This window comes from Hyperolius riggenbachi, chromosome 11 (assembly GCF_040937935.1).
Source record: "Hyperolius riggenbachi isolate aHypRig1 chromosome 11, aHypRig1.pri, whole genome shotgun sequence".
NCBI classification, from domain to species: Eukaryota; Metazoa; Chordata; class Amphibia; order Anura; family Hyperoliidae; genus Hyperolius; species Hyperolius riggenbachi.
Genome location: NC_090656.1, coordinates 205,654,251 through 205,672,832, shown reverse-complemented (window position 1 = coordinate 205,672,832; position 18,582 = coordinate 205,654,251). Strand labels below are relative to the sequence as shown.

At 43.4% G+C, this 18,582-nt stretch overlaps 1 protein-coding gene across 4 annotated transcripts in view; it reads right to left on the bottom strand.

Annotated features, from left to right (window-relative positions):
- The window catches only part of NUCB2 (nucleobindin 2), a 129,692-nt gene that overhangs the window by 79,184 nt on the left and 31,926 nt on the right, over window positions 1–18,582 (bottom strand). For 3 of the 4 annotated variants that reach the window (XM_068259967.1, XM_068259970.1, XM_068259969.1), the window contains exon 2: window positions 6,579–6,722. In XM_068259967.1, coding sequence (XP_068116068.1) covers window positions 6,579–6,722 — 144 coding nt within the window. The remainder of the gene's footprint in view (window positions 1–6,578; window positions 6,723–18,582) is intronic. The other variant, XM_068259968.1, reaches the window with a different exon arrangement.

Sequence of the window (18,582 nt, the reverse complement as noted above, 5' to 3'; positions counted from 1 at the left end):
TGAGCACCATGTTCTATGGAGAGCAGGGACATTGGACAAAGACAGACGATGCGCTCAATCTTTGCTTCTGGTTCAGCAATCCGCTGCAGCATGTGCACCAGGCTTCAGATGAAGGCTGCAATATTTTGTATGACAGACATTAAAAAAAAAAAAAAAACACACAACAACAACCACCCCGGATTGCTGGTTCACTTATGATATCCTCACTGAGGATCCTTGAAGATCACTAGAGATCATTTAGATGGATAGTAACATCCACAATAATAAGATGCATTTCTTCAGCATAGGATGATAATGGGGACTTGATTAAGAGAATGAGCTCGCTTGTTATGAACCCCACCCAGAACACGTCTAAACACATGTCCATTGGTGTGTCACGGAAGCCTCGTACACACACACTAGAAGGTTCTTGGCCTGCACGGTGTCAGGCATATGACACTGGAGGATACCTGGGTGTAAACATCCCAGATGTGGATTGCATGGGTAGGGATTCTCTATACAGTATATGCTGATAGGTCCTACACCTTTTATGCCCACAGGGAAATGTCCTATTCCAGTTCGGTGGGAGGAAAAGACTGGCACATTTCCTTCCTCACACACCCAACCCAACCAGGTAATCAAACCTCCATCATTCTGCTCTGTGTGACATAATACACAGGGACCCATTTATAACAACAACAACAAAAACACTTCTCTGTTCTACACATTCTTTATTTAAAAAAGCCATTATTTTAGAAACGATTGTACAAAGCCCATCGACTTTCTTACTGCTATTTTCTGAAGTGGCAGTCTGCAGCAAGTGTGGCATAGAGGGTGTCTGACAGAAAAACACTATGGCATTCTACAACTTACAACGAAACAAAGACCATGGGTTCCCATAATGGGACAATTAGGTCTGTTTCTCAATTAACAAATATCAGAGATCAGCACTTAAGTAGGACATCTGAAGTGAGAAGGAAACGGAGGCTGCTATATTTATTAAGCAATACCAGTTGCCTGGTTATCCTGCTGATCCTCTGCCTCTAATACTTTTAGCCATAGACCCTGAACAAGCATGCAGCAGATCAGGTGTTTCTGACATTATTGTCAAGATTATTGTCAAGCTGCATGCTTGTTTCTGGTGTTTTTCAGACACTACTGCAGCCAAATAGATCAGCAGGGCTGCCAGGCAAGTAGTATTGTTTAAAAGGAAATAAATGTGGCAGCCTCCATATTCCTCTCACTTCAATCACTTCAGTTCTCCTTTAAAGAACAATAAAGTGATGATCATTGAAAAATGGCAAACACACTGAAAAATCATGATCTTTTGAGAGGATAATCATTTTGGCAAAATGTGGACCAGATGGGGGGGGGGGGGGGGGGGGAATAATTGTGGCAGTTTTCTGGCAAACAGTTCGCTCTGCCCTGTATTCTCTGTTCACATGGATAGTGTGTCTCCAAGGCAATGTTTACCTGTACTGTGTATTTCCTGGTGAGAACGACCTGCTCATTGAAAACTTTACCTTAATAAATCTGTTTATCTGCAGTTAATCTTTAAAAAGCTATTACCAACTGGAATTAGGCCTTCTGATGGGGTTTCTTTTTTTGGGGGGGGGGGGGGGGGTACGCCTGCATCCAATGCACCGCTCCCCGCTGACCTTCACTGGATGAACTGTGGTTCTGCGGTTGGTATAATGAGAAAGAGAGAGGAGGAATCACCAGTGCGCAAGGGGAAGGGGACAGGAATGGGTTAAGATTTGGATCCATACCCAACTCTTTGTGCTCTCTCTTCAAATTTGTAGAATCTAAAGGTGCCCATACATGGTACAATTTTTCCTTTTTTTTTTCGATTAGATAATTTAGTTCGATTATTCCGTTCGAATATAAAGATTTTTCCAGCATGTCCGGTCAAATTTTTTAGAAAAAAAACAGGATAATCGTTCGAATTTCTTGATCGGAAAAAAAAAAAATTCTACTTTCATTTAATTCGATCATTTAGAAAATCAAACGTTTTATTGTATCATGTATGGGCACCATAAGACAAGGTGGTTAAACAAACATAATAATGAATTTCACTTAAAGTGGCCCTGAACTCTTGCACAGGACAGAAACTAAACATCGGGAAATCCACCCTGTATGTATATAGAGCGTTTAGCCTGTCTAATTTCCCCCTCATCTGGGACTAATCACAACTGTAGTTTAATCTCTCTCAGCTTAGTCACCTGGCTGTCTTGGCAGAGCAGCTAATTGGTAGACACAGGATGTTAACCCTATGTCTGCTTTCATGGAAGCAGGAAGTAGACAAACTGCAGATTTATTGCAAGAGTACTGTAAGCTGTAATAAAGAAATGTTTTTCTTTAAAGGTTATTATGCTGCTGCTTATCTTTTAGAGCAGAGAGGAAGTTCTGAGCTCAGGTCCGCTTTAATTTGGGAAAATTATGAATCTGGACATTGGTGTCTATAAGTGGCCACTAAGGATAAAATTTCCCAAACGATTCTGGATATGAATGATCGGAAATGATACGTGTACTGGATGAGTAGAAAAAAAAAAGGGGGAATGGGAAGACACCGGGAGCCCAAACTGGAGTATTATCTCAGGCGTATTCGGTCAGCACAATATTACGTAGTCAAATATACTCCCAAAGCCGGGTTGCATGCAAGGCAACCACCTCCAATAGCGTGTGGGGAAGTACCGTCCCAACTCCTTGGAAAAAAAAAAAAAAAAACACCTGCCAAGGTGGTATCCGCTAGTCCCAGGGGAGAATCAGCATTCAACGGAGATAGGAGGCGCCCAGGTGGGTACTTGTGATTAACATATATACGTATGACTGTAAGATGATAGCATATGTACATATAGGTAAGAAAGGAGTTACCCTGACAGGCGCCTAAGCCAGGGTAACTTCTGATACTGGGACATTACACGACCTGATGAAGCGGTTTTTACCGCGAAACGCGTTGTCATTTTAAGTGCCCCAATAAAGTAATTGTCTTTGAATTTATGAATGGCTTCTGACCACTTACTAAGGTAGGACCCTTTCTTACCTATATGTACATATGCTATCATCTTACAGTCATACGTATATATATGTTGATCACTTAAAGTAAAGCACAAGTACCCACCTGGGCGCCTCCTATCTCCATTGAGAGATCGAAAATTATAGTTTGGGACCACTAATGGACAGAGATCACCTAACCAATCTGATCAGATTAATCAAATCGATCCAAATTTTGGACAGATTCCATTAATCTTATCAGATTGGTTAGATGATTTTTGTCCATTAGTGGTACCAAATTATCATTTACAATCATTCGTAAACGATTGTTTGAGGAATTGTATCATTAGTGGCCAACTTAAAGGGAACCTAAACTGAGAAGGATATGGATTTTTCCTTTTAAAATAATAATATTTGCCTGACTCTCCTGCTGACCCTGTGTCTTTAACCTGCCTGGCGTTCTATTAAGATCGCCAGGCAGGCTGCGGGAGGGTTTTTTTTTAATAAAAAAAAAACTATTTCATGCAGCCAACTGAAAGTTGGCTGCATGAAAGCCCACTAGAGGGCGCTCCGGAGGCGATCTTCCGATCGCCTCCGGCGCCCAGAATAAACAAGGAAGGCCGCAATGAGCGGCCTTCCTTGTTTTGCTTATATCGGTGACGTCATCGACGTCAGCCGACGTCGTGACGTCAGCCGCCTCCGATCCAGCCCTTAGCGCTGGCCGGAACTTTTTGTTCCGGCTGCGCAGGGCTCAGGCGGCTAGGGGGGCCTTCTTTCGCCGCTGCTCGCGGCGAATCGCCGCAGAGCGGCGGCGATCAGGCAGCACACGCGGCTGGCAAAGTGCCGGCTGCGTGTGCTGCTTTTTATTTCAGCCAAATCGGCCCAGCAGGGCCTGAGCGGCAGCCTCCGGCGGTACTGGACGAGCTGTGCTCGTCCAGACCGCCCAGCAGGTTAATAATTTTAGCTACAGCCCCTGAACAAGCATGCAGATCAGGTGCTCTGAGTCTGACTGAAGTCAGACTGGATTAGCCGCATGCTCTTTTCAGGTGTGTGATTCAGCCACTACTGCAGCCAAAGAGATCAATGGGAGTGCCAGGCAACTGGTATGGTTTAAAAGGAAACTTCCATATCCATCTCAGTTAAGGTTCCCTTTAAGCTGTAGGTCTCAAGTGCCCTAGCCTAAAAAAATAAAATAAAGAGATAACATTAGCTTGGATCATTCACTAAATGTCTGGATTCATTCATGATGCATGCTGGACCAAACCTTATTTGTTACATTCAGTGCATTAGAAGTGACACCTGATATTGATAGTCACATCCCATTATAAAGGACAGATATGGTAAACACTGGTGACCCGGCACTGAGTGACAAATATAATGCAGAGCATGCGCTATCATGACAGGTTACCTCTGCTAATGTATGTGACATTTACCCTCCGCTCTGCTAATGACTGCCGCCTCATCCCCCACTGCTAGCGGAGATTATCTGCATGCATTACCTACATTATCACAACATCCTTTATTGTCATTAACAGAGAAACATGATCTCACAGCTCTGAATTAGGGCTGGTTCAGATGGACGTTTGGAGGCGTTGCGTTCGTTGGCGTCGCGTTTAGCAGCGTTCGTGTGCGTTTGGATGCGGTCGCGTTTTTTCTTCCCCTAGGGGGACATTAGCCGTCGCGGTTAACCTCCCCTGGAAGCTACATGTAGCTTCCAGGGGCTCCTTGAACGCCAGAGAAAATCGGGACCCAAACGCTGCGTTTGTGTAAACGCGCTTGAAAGCTTGATACAAACGCTCCCATTCACTTGAATGGGAGCGTTTAACACCAAGCCCTGAACGCTGGCTATAAACGCTCTGCAAGCGTCCGTCTGAACCAGCCCTTAAGCACTCTGAGTGCTCTCAAAAGCCAGAGCTGTACAACAAGAGGTTTCCAAAATTCATCAGCAGTGGTCATTTCCATGCAATCACTGCAAACAAATGCCAAAGCCATTTTCTAAAAATGTGCCCTCTATCAGCATATGAAACCATTTTACCATTTGTTAAACCTCTCTGCATAGCACAATATGAGAAAATGGGAGCTTTGAACAGAAATAGTAAATAAGATAAGAAACACAGATCTCTTAGCAGGGATGGCACAGAGAAGAAGGAGGGCAGTGAACAGGGATGGTACTGAGGGAAAGAAATTGAGGACTCAGCAGGAATATGGACTATTAGGAACTGGGAGAAACCTTAGCAAGGATAAAAGACAGGAAAAATAAATCACGGGACTCTCAGAAAGGAGGATAGCAAATAGGAAGAATACGAAGGACTCTCAAAAGAGACAGCAAAATAGAAATAGAAGGAATCTCAGCAGTGGTGGTAAAGAGAAGGCTATGGGAGGACTATCAGCGGTGAAGGTACAGAGAAGGATATAGGAGGGATGTTAGAGAGGAGAAGGATATGGGAGGACTCTCAGCAGGTACGGAAGAGAGAAGGAAATGGGAGGACTCTCAGCAGGTACGGAAGAAAGGAGAAGGATATGGAGGACTCTTAGCAGGTACGGAAGAAAGGAGAAGGATATGGAGGACTCTCAGCAGGTACGGAAGAGAGGAGAAGGATATAGTAGGACTCTCAGCAAGGATGCTGGAGAGGAGATGGTAATGGGATGACTCTCAGCCGGGACGGAAGAGAGGAGGATATAGGAGGACTCTCGACAGGGATGCTAGAGAGATGGTAATGGGAGGACTCTCAGCAGGGACGGAAGAGAGGAGAAAGATATATAAGGACTCTCAGCAGGGACGGAAGAGAGGAGAAAGATATATGAGGACTCTCAGCAGTGACGGAAGAGAGGAGAAAGATATAGGAGGACTCTCAGCAGGGACGGAAGACAGGAGAAGGTTATAGGAGGACTCAGCAGGGACAGAAGAGAGGAGAAGGTTATAGGAGGACTCTCAGCAGGGACGGAAGAGAGGAGAAAGATATATGAGGACTCTCAGCAGGGACGGAAGAGAGGAGAAAGATATAGGAGGACTCTCAGCAGGGACGGAAGACAGGAGAAGGTTATAGGAGGACTCAGCAGGGACAGAAGAGAGGAGAAGGTTATAGGAGGACTCTCAGCAGGGACGGAAGAGAGGAGAAGGTTATAGGAGGACTCTCAGCAGGGACGGAAGAGAGGAGAAGGATATAGGAGGACCCTCAGCAGGGATGCTAGAGAGGAGAAGGGTATGGGAGAACTCTCTGCAGGTACGGAAGAAAGGAGAAGGATATAGGAGGACACTCAGCAGGGATGCTAGAGAGATGGTAATGGGAGGACTCTCAGCAGGGACAGAACAGAGGAAGAGAGAAGGTAATGGGAGGACTTTCAGCAGGGATAGCAGAGGGGGTAAGAAGGTAATGGGAGGACGCTTAGCAGGGATAGTAGAGAAGAGGGAACCAGAAGGCTTCCAGCAGGAATGAAAAGGAGGACTCTTGGGAAGGATGGTAGAGAGAACAAATTGGGAGAACTCACAGCAAGGATGGTACAGAAGAGAAGGAATTGGGAGGACTCTCTACTGTGAGACTTCCCAATGTACTGAGATGGTATAGAGGAGAGATAATGATGATATACCACCAGTGTATACTCACAGCAGGCTGAGAACTCTCTAATTCCTCTGCAGGCTCCACCTTTACTTTGGTTTTATCTGTGTCTATAGGTACAGCCTCAGCCAGCACCAGGATGTATGCCAGGAACAGGAAGGTGTGAATGAACTGTGTCCATTGCCACTGTATCTGAAGAAAGACACACATACCCATCAGGACATCATGGGAACAATGAAGTATCAACCAGCCAGTTTAACTAGACTTTAATAATTCACAATAAAACAAAACATCCGTCATGCTTGCTGGCCACCTGTAAGAAATTCTGCAGACGAGATGCAAAAATGAAGGTGTAATAAGAAAATAAATGGGTATTTGTTAGCAAGTTCATTTCATTAGAATGCAGAACACATTTTACAGTATTTGAATAAAGTGAGGGGGGGTGGGGGGGTTGAAATTTCTGATAGGTTTGTACTGCTGCATCCCTATTGGGAAATATAACCCAAAAACATTCACAGAGGGCCCTTTTACCTCTAGATGCAAGTCGATACAAAAAGTGGATTGCACCTGTTTAAGCGATTTCAACAGTATGATTGACATGTAAATCTCAGTGCTGTTTTTCCACTAGTGCAATTGATTTTTTTCTGAATTGCAATCACCGGCCTGCACAATTTTTGGTTCGTTTGAGCAGCTATACTTTATATAGGAGCGCAGGAAAATCTCATAGCAATCTCACCGCTAAGTGATTTTCCCTGTAATTCGGCAATTCAAACGGTTTCCCCGCTGAGCTTTTTTTCTCCCATCGAAAATTGCAATTGCAATGGATCGTACCGCAACCATGGCCAAATCACAGTAGTGGAAATAGAAGGAAGCACAATCGCTCTGCAGCACAATTGCGCATGTGATCACTTTTCCTAGTAGAAAAGGGCCTAGAGAGTTTGCAGCTGGCGCTATTCGACCTGTCCCCATACATCATCATTGGGCTAAACTTTGACCCCTTACATCACAGTCAGCAGGCAGATGGCAGCCAATCGGCCTGCACTCCCTCACACACTATAAAAAAGCTGCAGCGCCCGCCATGTTCCAGTCTGTCTTCAGCTGGCATATTGAGAGGAAGGGACAGAGCTTGCTGGAGATAGGGAAAGAGTTCGCTAGGCGTGTTTTTTTTTTTGATCCTTGCTTACTTGCTGCTAAAGCACCCCAAACAGTCCTGCTGAGGGCTACGTGTGTGTGTGTGTGTGTGTGTGTGTGTGTAGGTGTGTGTAGGTGTGTGTGTGTAGGTGTGTGTAGGTGTGTGTGTGTGTGTGTGTGTGTGTGTGTGTGTGTGTGTGTGTGTGTGTGTGTGTGTGTGTGTGTGTGTGTGTCCACAGCCATCCACTATTTTGCGAAGTGCCCACTATAATTGTGTGTCGTAATAGACACAAGCACAATAGTGCTCCAAGGCATCTGTTATTATCACTGTATTGTGTTTGAACTGTTGCATATTCTCAGTGTCTGTCTGATTGTCCACAGACAGAGCCCACTGGCACACAGTCACACATGTGCCCACTTCTATTGATATATGTGTGCCTACATAACTGCACACAAGCAGAGTACTAAGTACTGCTCCAGGGCATCTGTTATCACTGTATTGTGGTTGACCTCACCTGTTGCATACCTCAGTGTCTGTCTGTTAGTCCACAGACAGAGCCCACTGGCATTGAGTCACACCTGTGCCCACTTCTAGTGCTATTGAATTGTGTGCCACATAACACACAAGCACAGTTTTACCACTACTGCTCCAGGGCATCGGTTCTTATTACTGTATTGTGTTTAAACTGTTGCGTATCTCGACGACACTAGACAGCCCACTGACAACCAGAACTGTGTACACTACTGCTTTTGTTGTTGCCACATTAAGTTGCAGACACAGTAGCACCTCCACTGCATTACTTTTCACTTGTTGCAGGCACAGTAACCCCCCCCCCCCCCCTTTCGGGCCCCCAGGCTAATTTTGCCCTGGGGCCCCATGGTTGCTAGAACCAGCCCTGAATGTCCTGCTCTTCAGGGTAGATAACCCTGATACACACTGATGGATCTGTACTGGGTATCAGGTCACTGTGGCTGGTGGGTCAGTCTGACTGAGGACTCTGGATACTCCAGGGAACATTTCCCAATCCTGAGTGTGACTTCTGCCAGGAGGTGACTCATCTCTGCCACTCACCAGGAAGCACAAACCATAACTAATCTTGTGTGATCTGTCATATACGTGTCCTTCTATGCACAGTCCCAGCTGTCATCCCTATCCTCTTCCTGTCACATCTTCTCGTGCGACTCGTCTGCCCTGCATGTCACCCCAGCCAGAGTCTTCATAATTCTTGCCTTATCTGTCATACACAATTCTGTGCATAAGATTTAGGCAGGTGTGAAAAAATGCAGTGTGCGAAGGGCCTTTTAATACTTCAGATCGCATAACACAACTAAAAAGCGACTTCTTTGCCATTTTTACAATGCTGCGACTGCGTTCTGAAATTGTCACTGGATGCTAGGAACACAAAAAAAAATGCAGAATAAAAAAAATGCAGCGTGCAGGACTTGTGACACCCGATTTTGCCAGATAGCAATAGTATTCAAGGGGTTCTGTGTTTTTCATTATTTTGCTGATGTCCTTGAGTTTTGCGAATTTCATGCAATCACGTGTAGTATAAAACAAAAATTATTATTCAGTATTTATATGCCGCCGACATCTTCCGCAGTGCTGTACATAGTCCCGAAGAAGGGCTCACAATGTACTCCCTTCCATAGTCATATGCCTGTGTATGTATTGTGTAGTGTATGTATCATAGTCTAGGGCCAATTTTAGGGGGAAGCCAATTAACTTATCTGTAGGTTTTTGGGATGTGGAAAGGAAACCAACGCAGACACGGTGAGAACATACAAACTCCATGCAGAGAGGGCCCTGGCTGGGATTCAAAGTGGGGACCCAGCACTGTAAGGCGAGAGTGCCTTTGTTTTAATCACTGTGTCAGTCAGATGTTTATTTACCTCACAAAGCCTACCCCTTAATAAATGGTATCATCCTGATTTAAAACTTCTTGCTTTTACTGATGGCTAACACGGTACAATACCCTACTGCTACAAGTGTTAAAGAGAACCCGAGGTTAAAATAAACTGATGAGATAAACAATTGTATTTATCCTCCTACTCCTAAAAAAAAAGGAGGTTTTTAGACATCTCAGGATTTTATTTTATATTTAAACATTTAGAAAGTAGATTGAATGTTTTGTTGTCTCTGCTCAGTTAGTCTATTAAGTGTCCTTAAATGAAAAAACATGAACTATAATGACCCTTTTCTCTCTCCCTCTGCTCTCAGAAATATGTAGAAAAATGTAATATGTAGAAAAATGAAATATGTAGAAAAAAAACAAAAAACAAAATCAGTGATGTTTACGATATTCCTGACAAACTCCTGACAAGACAGAAGCTGTCACTTCCGTCCTTAAAAATTAACTATTTCAGGTAGCAAAATAAAACAAGTAAAACAGCCTGGTTATTAATATGTTCAGTACCGTACATAAACAGTTTTCCTCCAGATACACTTGCACACTGTTTTTGAAGAAGCTTGGCTGGTAGGTTGTTTCAAACAGCTTAGAGAACTAACCACAGACATGTCGTGGCTGTATGCTGTCTCAATGTAATCCCAGACACACTTGAGGATGTTGAAATAAAGGCTCTGTGTGGGTCATACCATAACTTCCAGGAGTCCTTGTTCTTCTTCAGGCTAAGTCAAAAGGAACTACTGCCATTTTTTCTCCACCTCCAGTCTTACGTTTTGACCTTGTTTCCATGGCAGATGAATTGAGTGCAATTCTTCCATGAATACCTCTTCAGACTAAGCCTCTTGGGACAGTTGAATCTTAGGTGATATTTTAAAAATTGACAATAAAATGCCTTTTAAGCCACCAGAAAGCAAGAAAATACTCAAAATAATTTTGATAGTAACTTTTCACCTACTTTTCGGTACCTTCTCAGTTGAAAAGTGCTGGAAAGTTCTTTTAAATAGAAAATGAAAAATGATCTCCTAGGAGAAAACTTGGGTGAAAAAGTGAATTGCATATGGGCCTTAGAGAGAAGAAAGAGCTGTACGTTGGGGAAAAAAAAGCTGTGATGAATAGCGGAAAAGCCGCCGCATGTTCTGACAGTAAGGCGGCTGATTCCGCGTCTGATGCGGCGGTTTGTCCGCGTCAGCGTGCGTCTGGGTTGTCTGGAACTGGTGGTGTACATGGGAGGAATGGCATGGGGGCCGCCGGATTCCGCGTCCAGTGCGGCGGTTTCCCCGCAGCAACATGTGTCTGGGCTGTCTGGACCTAGTAGTGCACACAGATGGAGAGCTGCGCGCGCTGCAAGACAAGCTCTTTAAACCAATAGGAGGAAGATCAGCTGATCAGGGTGGTCAGCTGATCCCTGCTCAGCCAGTGATTGGTTGATGGGAGCTGGGCGGCGCTGTGGAGCGCTTTATTATATATATCTCCTGCTGTTCAGTTGCTGGTTGTCTGGCGTTGCGAATGCCTAGGTGTTAGCACTCAGACCTTAGTCAGATCCTTCAGTGTGGTGGAACCAGGAGGACCTGGGAATCCACACTTAGCCAGTTACTGTATATCATCTGTGTTATTCTCTATCATAGTCCCAGGGTGTTGAGATCACGGACCTCACACCTCAGACTAGGCCTTGTTCTGATATCTGTTATGACCTGTAGCTTTCCTGACTATTCTTCTGATCTCTGATTTGGTACTTTGCATATCTGATACTCTGTTGCCGACCCGGCCTGTCTGACCTTCTGACTGTCACCCTTTCCGCAGGGGTCCTATGCTCTTCAGACAGGACACTGCTCATTATCAGCCAGGGACTCCCTCTCCAGGTGTCCTTGACTGCAGTAGAGTCTTCTCTACTTATTGGACCACCTTCTACCCCGGTGGTCCAAAGGTTACTGTTGCACCAAAACACTTACACACTCAGGTGTCTAGAGGTTAGACATATTTGATTATTGGCGATTCTGCAGATCCCCAATAATCAGGTATATCTGTATTCTTAGGGATACTGCAGATCGCCAAGGATCAGATTCTCTCTCTGGTTGCTGACACCTATCGTTACAAAAGCTAGGTTACACCAATATTCCAATGGGAGACATGGATTGAGCCAGAGCTGCACAGCTACTTTGGGCACCCGGATGCTTCAGCCAGGTGCTGCACAAATTAACTAAAAGAAAAGATAATTCGCCAGGAATAGACGGTGCCCGGATTACGTGTCTCCCCAGAGTTGCTACAACTTGGAAGGGGAATAGTAGTTACCGTCGGGCAGGAGTTTTTGCAGGCACAGGATGAGCCATCTTCCGGCTTCACCCGGTGGCAAAATTTCCTGCGACGGTAATCAATGTACCAGAGCACAGTATCTACCTTCCTCAGCATTGCTGATATCTTTGTGCTTCTCCACAAGAACCTGAACAGCACATCTTGAAAATGAAGTCTACTGGGATTATACTCCCAAAACGAAAATGTCAGTAATTACCATTAATTACATGAAAGAACATTTGAAAGCATTCCCAAGTGTTCCCTGTTTATTTGCACTGCAGAGAGCAGTATAAGCGTGCTTATCTCTTGGCATGGCACATGCAAGAATCTCCCTGTACCTGTGTCTTCATTCTGTCCCTATCACCAGAGATAAGCAAGCTTCGACTTGTCTCTGCAGTGAAAATAAATGATTTTATACACGGGAAATATTTTCATACATATGAATATAATGATTCTTACAACCTGTTATAATTGGTTAACACCTGGCTACAATCGAACAAAAGTGCTGGGGTTGTACAAGTGTACCAATAAGAATTTATGGTGTTTTGAAAGCAAAGAATGATTTGATTCAGATCTAGATTCTGTTACCTCACTTTTTGTTTTATGAATGCAGGAGAATAAACAATTAGAATTTATATTACTGAAAGCATTCTTACTTTACCGCATTTTCCACACCTGCTTAAAACTTTTGCACAATACTGTATGAGTCTTTTTATATACAGCCCCAGCTGCCATTCCTCTGCTCTTCATAACACCTTCTAAAGTCAACCCTCTCCCCTGCACGTCATCTACACTCATCTGCCAGCCATAAGGCGCTGCTAATCTTTTCTGCAGGTCCCCCTCTTTTGTCACTCCAGCCATGTAAACTCTCCCCCTAAACGTTACAGATGTCAACCCTTTCCTCTGCATGTTACCCCAGTCATCAGAAGTCCCTGTTCTCCACAAGGTATCGCCTCTCCTTCCACCTCGGTCACCAAAATCACTCCCTCTCCACCTCAGGCATAAGATTGTACCCTCTTTTCCAGTGAAAGTCACCCCAGTCATCACCTTTCTCCGTATCATGTAATAATTGGGGGTGTTCCAGAACAGGCCTGGGCAAACACACACACACACTATATATCTAGCCTCGGTAACAGCACAGCAGTTATTTTCCCTGCAAAACAAGTGATGAATCAGTCTCTGCAGTGCTGTTGTCTAGGGACAATAAAATGGTGCACCTTGTGGTGATTACACACTCCCAGTGAAATCCCACAGTACAGACCTGCAACAAGTCACAGCAGTCCTAACACAGCAATATAACGAAAACTAAAAACAGGTTTATAAAGCAAGGAATTCTGAATGAATTGCTATACAGGTGGTCTACTTATAAACAGGTTCCATTCCAGGAGATGGTTTGTAAAAGCTGAATTTGTTTGTAAGTTGAGTCCTGTGTTAAACATGGTGAAATGTAGATACATTATTTACTTTTGAACAACTCTGGATTTGGGCATACTGTATAGTATAACCTATATTTTTTTGGTTGTTTTCAATATGCGTTTAGGGTGTGTTCACACATAAAAGGTGTACATTTCCAGTCTTGTATCAGTTTTGTATCAGTTTTCTATGGGTGTGTCAAACATAAAAGGTGTAGTAGTTGGAAAAGCATGCAAGTCTTCACAGAACGAAATGAACTCTGCAGATTGGACAACCTATACTACACAAATCAAGATAAGACCGAGGCATTTGTTATGGAATGGGCTGTCTGGTATGACTTTAGAGAGTCCTCCAAAAGCATTGGACATGGTTAGTTCTCAGTCCATCTCTAGTGGAGACATACCTACCCTTAAAGGGGCACTATGGCGAAAAATTGTAAAAATGAAAATATGTGCAAACATAAACAAAATAAGAAGTACATTTTTTTTCAGAGTAAAATGAGCCATAAATGACTTTTCTCCTAGGTTGCTGTCACTTACAGTAGGTAGTAGAAATCTGACAGAAGCGACAGGTTTTGGACTAGTCCATCTCTTCATACGGGATTCTCAGTAAGGCTTTTATTCTTTATAAAGATATTCCCTAAAGAGAATTTAAACAATGATGCTGGCCAGCTTCCTTGCTTGCTACACAGTTTTTTGGCAGCTGGACAGAGCAACTGCCATTCACTAAGTGCTCTTGAAAATAAATCCCTGAGAACCCCCCCATGAAAAGATGGATTAGACCAAAACCAGTCACTTCTGTCAGATTTCTAATACCTACTGTAAGTGACAGCAACATAGGAGAAAAATAATGTATGGCTTATTTTACTCTGGAAAAAAAATGTACTTATTTATTTATGTTTGCACATATTTTAAATTTTACTATTTTTCAGCATAGTGCCCCTTTAACTCACTTCAACTGTAATTGTGCATGGTCTCATCACATCCCCATCCCTTCCCTTATCCTATCCTTTCCTCTTTTCTGTCTTTTTATTATCTTATCATTTACAGGTATATGGGCATCTTGCTATAACTAGATAATGGGGATTGTGACACATAGACTGACTACTGTATTTAATTGGACTATAAGACACACTTTTTCTCTCCCAAGATAGGAACAGTCAAAATGGAAAATCTTAAGAAGGATTTTCTCTTTTTTACCATAGAAAATCACTAAAATCTAAATGTGTACAGTGCAATACAGATGTTATGTCAGTAGAGCAAGTATTTATCTACTTATATATGTGGGGGCGGGTTTCTGAGATAGTATGGCTGACAGCTCCTCTAACAACAAAAATTTGTAATAAAAAAAAGCAGTATTGTATATTTTGTACATAAAGACAACTAGGTTTATATCTCTGTAACATTGTAATTTGAGTTGTTTGTCAGTAGGGACGATCTGTACTGTATTTGATTTTCATTATAACATTTATATATAGAAGACATATTTCTCATCAGTCTCTGCACCACAGAAGCTTACACTCTTACATTCCCACTCCAATCAAAGACTATATACAGTATGTCTGATATGTTCCAAAGCTCTGAACAGATTTTTGTTTCAGAAACCTCAGTATCTGCACTACAAATGCTTACACTCTTATATACACAGTGGGTTGCAAAAGTATTCGGCCCCATTCAAGTTTTCCACATTTTGTCATATTACTGCCACAAACATGAATCAATTTTATTGGAATTCCACATGAAAAGACCAATACAAAGTGGTGTACACATGAGAAGTGGAACGAAAATCATACATGATTCCAAACATTTTTTTTTACAAATAAATAACTGCAACATGGTGTGTGCATAATTATTCGGCCCCCTTTGCTCTGAGTGCAGTCAGTTGCCTATAGACATTGCCTGATGAGTGCTAATGACTAAATAGAGTGCCCCTGTGTGTAATCTAATGTTAGTACAAATACAGCTGCTCTGTGAGGGCCTCAGAGGTTGTCTAAGAAAATATTGGGAGCAACAACACCATGAAGTCCAAAGAACACACAAGACAGGTCCAAGACAGGTCAGGGATCAAGTTATTGAGAAATTTAAAGCAGGCTTAGGCTACAAAAATATTTCCAAAGCCTTGAACATCACACGGAGCACTGTTCAAGCGATCATTCAGAAATGGAAGGAGTATGGCACAACTGTAAACCTACCAAGACAAGGCCATCCACCTAAACTCACAGGCCGAACAAGGAGAGCGCTGATCAGAAATGCAGTCAAGAGGCCCATGGTGACTCTGGACGAACTGCAGAGATCTACAGCTCAGGTGGGAGACTCTGTCCATAGGACAACTATTAGTCATGCACTGTACAAAGTTGGCCTTTATGGAAGAGTGGCAAGAAGAAAGGCATTGTTAACAGAAAGCATAAGAAGTCCCGTTTGCAGTTTGCCACAAGCCATGTAGGGGACACAGCAACCATGTGGAAGAAGGTGCTCTGGTCAGATGAGACCAAAATGGAACTTTTTGGCCAAAATGCAAAACGCTATGTGTGGCAGAAAACTAACACTGCACATCACTCTGAACACACCATCCCCACTGTCAAATATGGTGGTGGCAGCATTATGCTTGGGGGGTGCATCTCTTCAGCAGGGACAGCGAAGCTGGTCAGAGTTGATGGGAAGATGGATGGAGCCAAATACAGGGCAAACTTGGAAGAAAACCTCTTGGAGACTGCAAAAGACTTGAAACTGGGGCGGAGGTTCACCTTCCAGCAGGACAATGATCCTAAACATAAAGCCAGGGCAACAATGGAATGGTTTAAAACAAAACATATCTATGTGTTAGAATGGCCCAGTCAAAGTCCAGATCTAAATCCAATCGAGAATCTGTGGCAAGATCTGAAAACTGCTGTTCACAAATGCTGTCCATCTAATCTGACTGAGCTGGAGCTGTTTTGCAAAGAAGAATGGGCAAGGATTTCAGTCTCTAGATGTGCAAAGCTGGCAGAGACACACATGCACACATACATACATATATATTTTATTAATTAGAAATAAAATGATTCACAGCCGCCTAAATGCATTTGGTGGCCGTCTCGCTGCAGCCAAATGTATCCGATGTGGTTAATTGAATTAATTCCTCTGGCGGCAATATGATCAGAGGAAGCAGTCTCTTCGGCTCTGCCTCCTCTCCTGCCCCTGCCCCTCTCCTATGCAGCTATGGCAGCCAGGGGACACGCGTCCCTAGAGTCGTTCGTAGCGGCAGAGAAACAGAGCAGGGAAGCTGCAGACATTACTTCTGCCCGCTCTGCAGGAAGGAATGGCAGGATTCCCTGCCGCTACAAACGACTGAGGGACACGCATGTCCCCTGCCTTCCATAGCTGCATAGGAGAGGGGGAGGGGGAGGAGGCAGCTTCCTCTGATCATATTGCCACCAGAGGAATTCAATTACCCACATCGGATACATTTGGCCGCAGCGAGACGGCCACCAAATGCATTTAGGCGGCCGTGAATCTTTTTATTTCTAACATTGGCCGCAGGTACACGGCCAATTCACATTTTGACCGGCCAGAACCCGAAGTGGCCAGACTTCGGGTTCTGGCAGTAACATATACGAACTAAACTCTGACACTATTAGCAGGAACCAGCTTTTCCAGTGCATCTGGAATCCAATCCAACAGACTTTAGTGTAATTGGAAACAATTATCATACTTTGCCCAGAGGGCTGAGGCCAAAAATGTACAAAAAAAAAATGGATTACAAAGGTAACCTAAAATCTCATTGGTGGTTGGGTGCAAAAGTTCATGCTACCCCCACTTGTGAGAATAGTGTCCTAGATACGGACAAGAGGCTCATGTACTGCAACACTTTATGTACTGAAAAAAATGTATTGCTCAAACAGTAGTAAGATTATGTGGGGGAAAATGGTCTTTGCTGAACACCCCCCTCCCCCCCCCCCCCCCCCCCCACACACACACACACACACACTAATAAATAAAGTGGGGTGTAGCCATCTCCTCCCACCACACTCCACTCAGTTTGTTATGCTGCACATGAGTCAAGCAAGAAACCTGTATTGGTTTGATAAATAAAGTCACCACAGTCTGCATGCTTATATAAACGCATAAAGGTGCTATGGTTTGAAATGTAATATTTATGACTAGTCTGCTCGAGGCCCCATAGGGGCCAACCAATCCAGGTAAATAAGCCTTCACATAAAGGTATAGCTGGGGTACAACTGCCATTCACTAAGTGCTTTTGAAAATAAATAAATCCCTGAGAATCCCCCCAATGAAGAGATGGATTAGTCCAAAACCTGTCACTTCTGTCAGATTTCTAATACCTACTGTAAGTGACAGCAACATAGGAGAAAAGTAATGTATGGCTCATTTTCCTCTGGAAAAAATGTACTTATTTGTTTGCACATTTTAAATTTTACTATTTTTCACCATGATGCCCCTTTAACTCACTTCAACTAATTGTGCATGGTCTTATCACTTCCCCATCCATTCCCTTATCCTATCCTTCCCTCCCTCCCCTTTTCTGTCTTTTTATTATCTTATCTACAGGTACATGGGCATCTTGCTATAAGTAGATAATGGTGATTGTGACACTCCAGGGAGTGCAGAATTATTAGGCAAATGAGTATTTTGACCACATCATCCTCTTTATGCATGTTGTCTTACTCCAAGCTGTATAGGCTCGAAAGCCTACTACCAATTAAGCATATTAGGTGATGTGCATCTCTGTAATGAGAAGGGGTGTGGTCTAATGACATCAACACCATATATCAGGTCTGCATAATGATTAGGCAACTTCCTTTCCTTTGGCAAAATGGGTCAAAAGAAGGACTTGACAGGCTCAGAAAAGTCAAAAATAGTGAGATATCTTGCAGAGGGATGCAGCACTCTTAAAATTGCAAAGCTTCTGAAGCGTGATCATCGAACAATCAAGCGTTTCATTCAAAATAGTCACCTATTTAAACGCTGCAAGAAGGTCACTTGTGGCCTAGGTCATTTGGTGCCATTTAATTCCTAAGTGCCATTTATTACAAAGTGCTTTGCAACAACTTACCAAGAATTTACCAAGAATTCACCCAGGAATTCAAACAGGATTCAACAGCCAAAGGACTCTGCTGGAAACTACTACTCTGCATCCACAACTGCCTCCAATGCTGTTGCTCAAAATGCCACTGCTGGACATATGTTGCACTACCAAGTAGACTCTATAATGTACACAGGTTTGCTTGCACTAACTGCAAACTCATATAAACTGTTTAGGAGTTGGAAATTTCCTGCTGATAATCATTGACACTTACCATGTTTACTGCACTT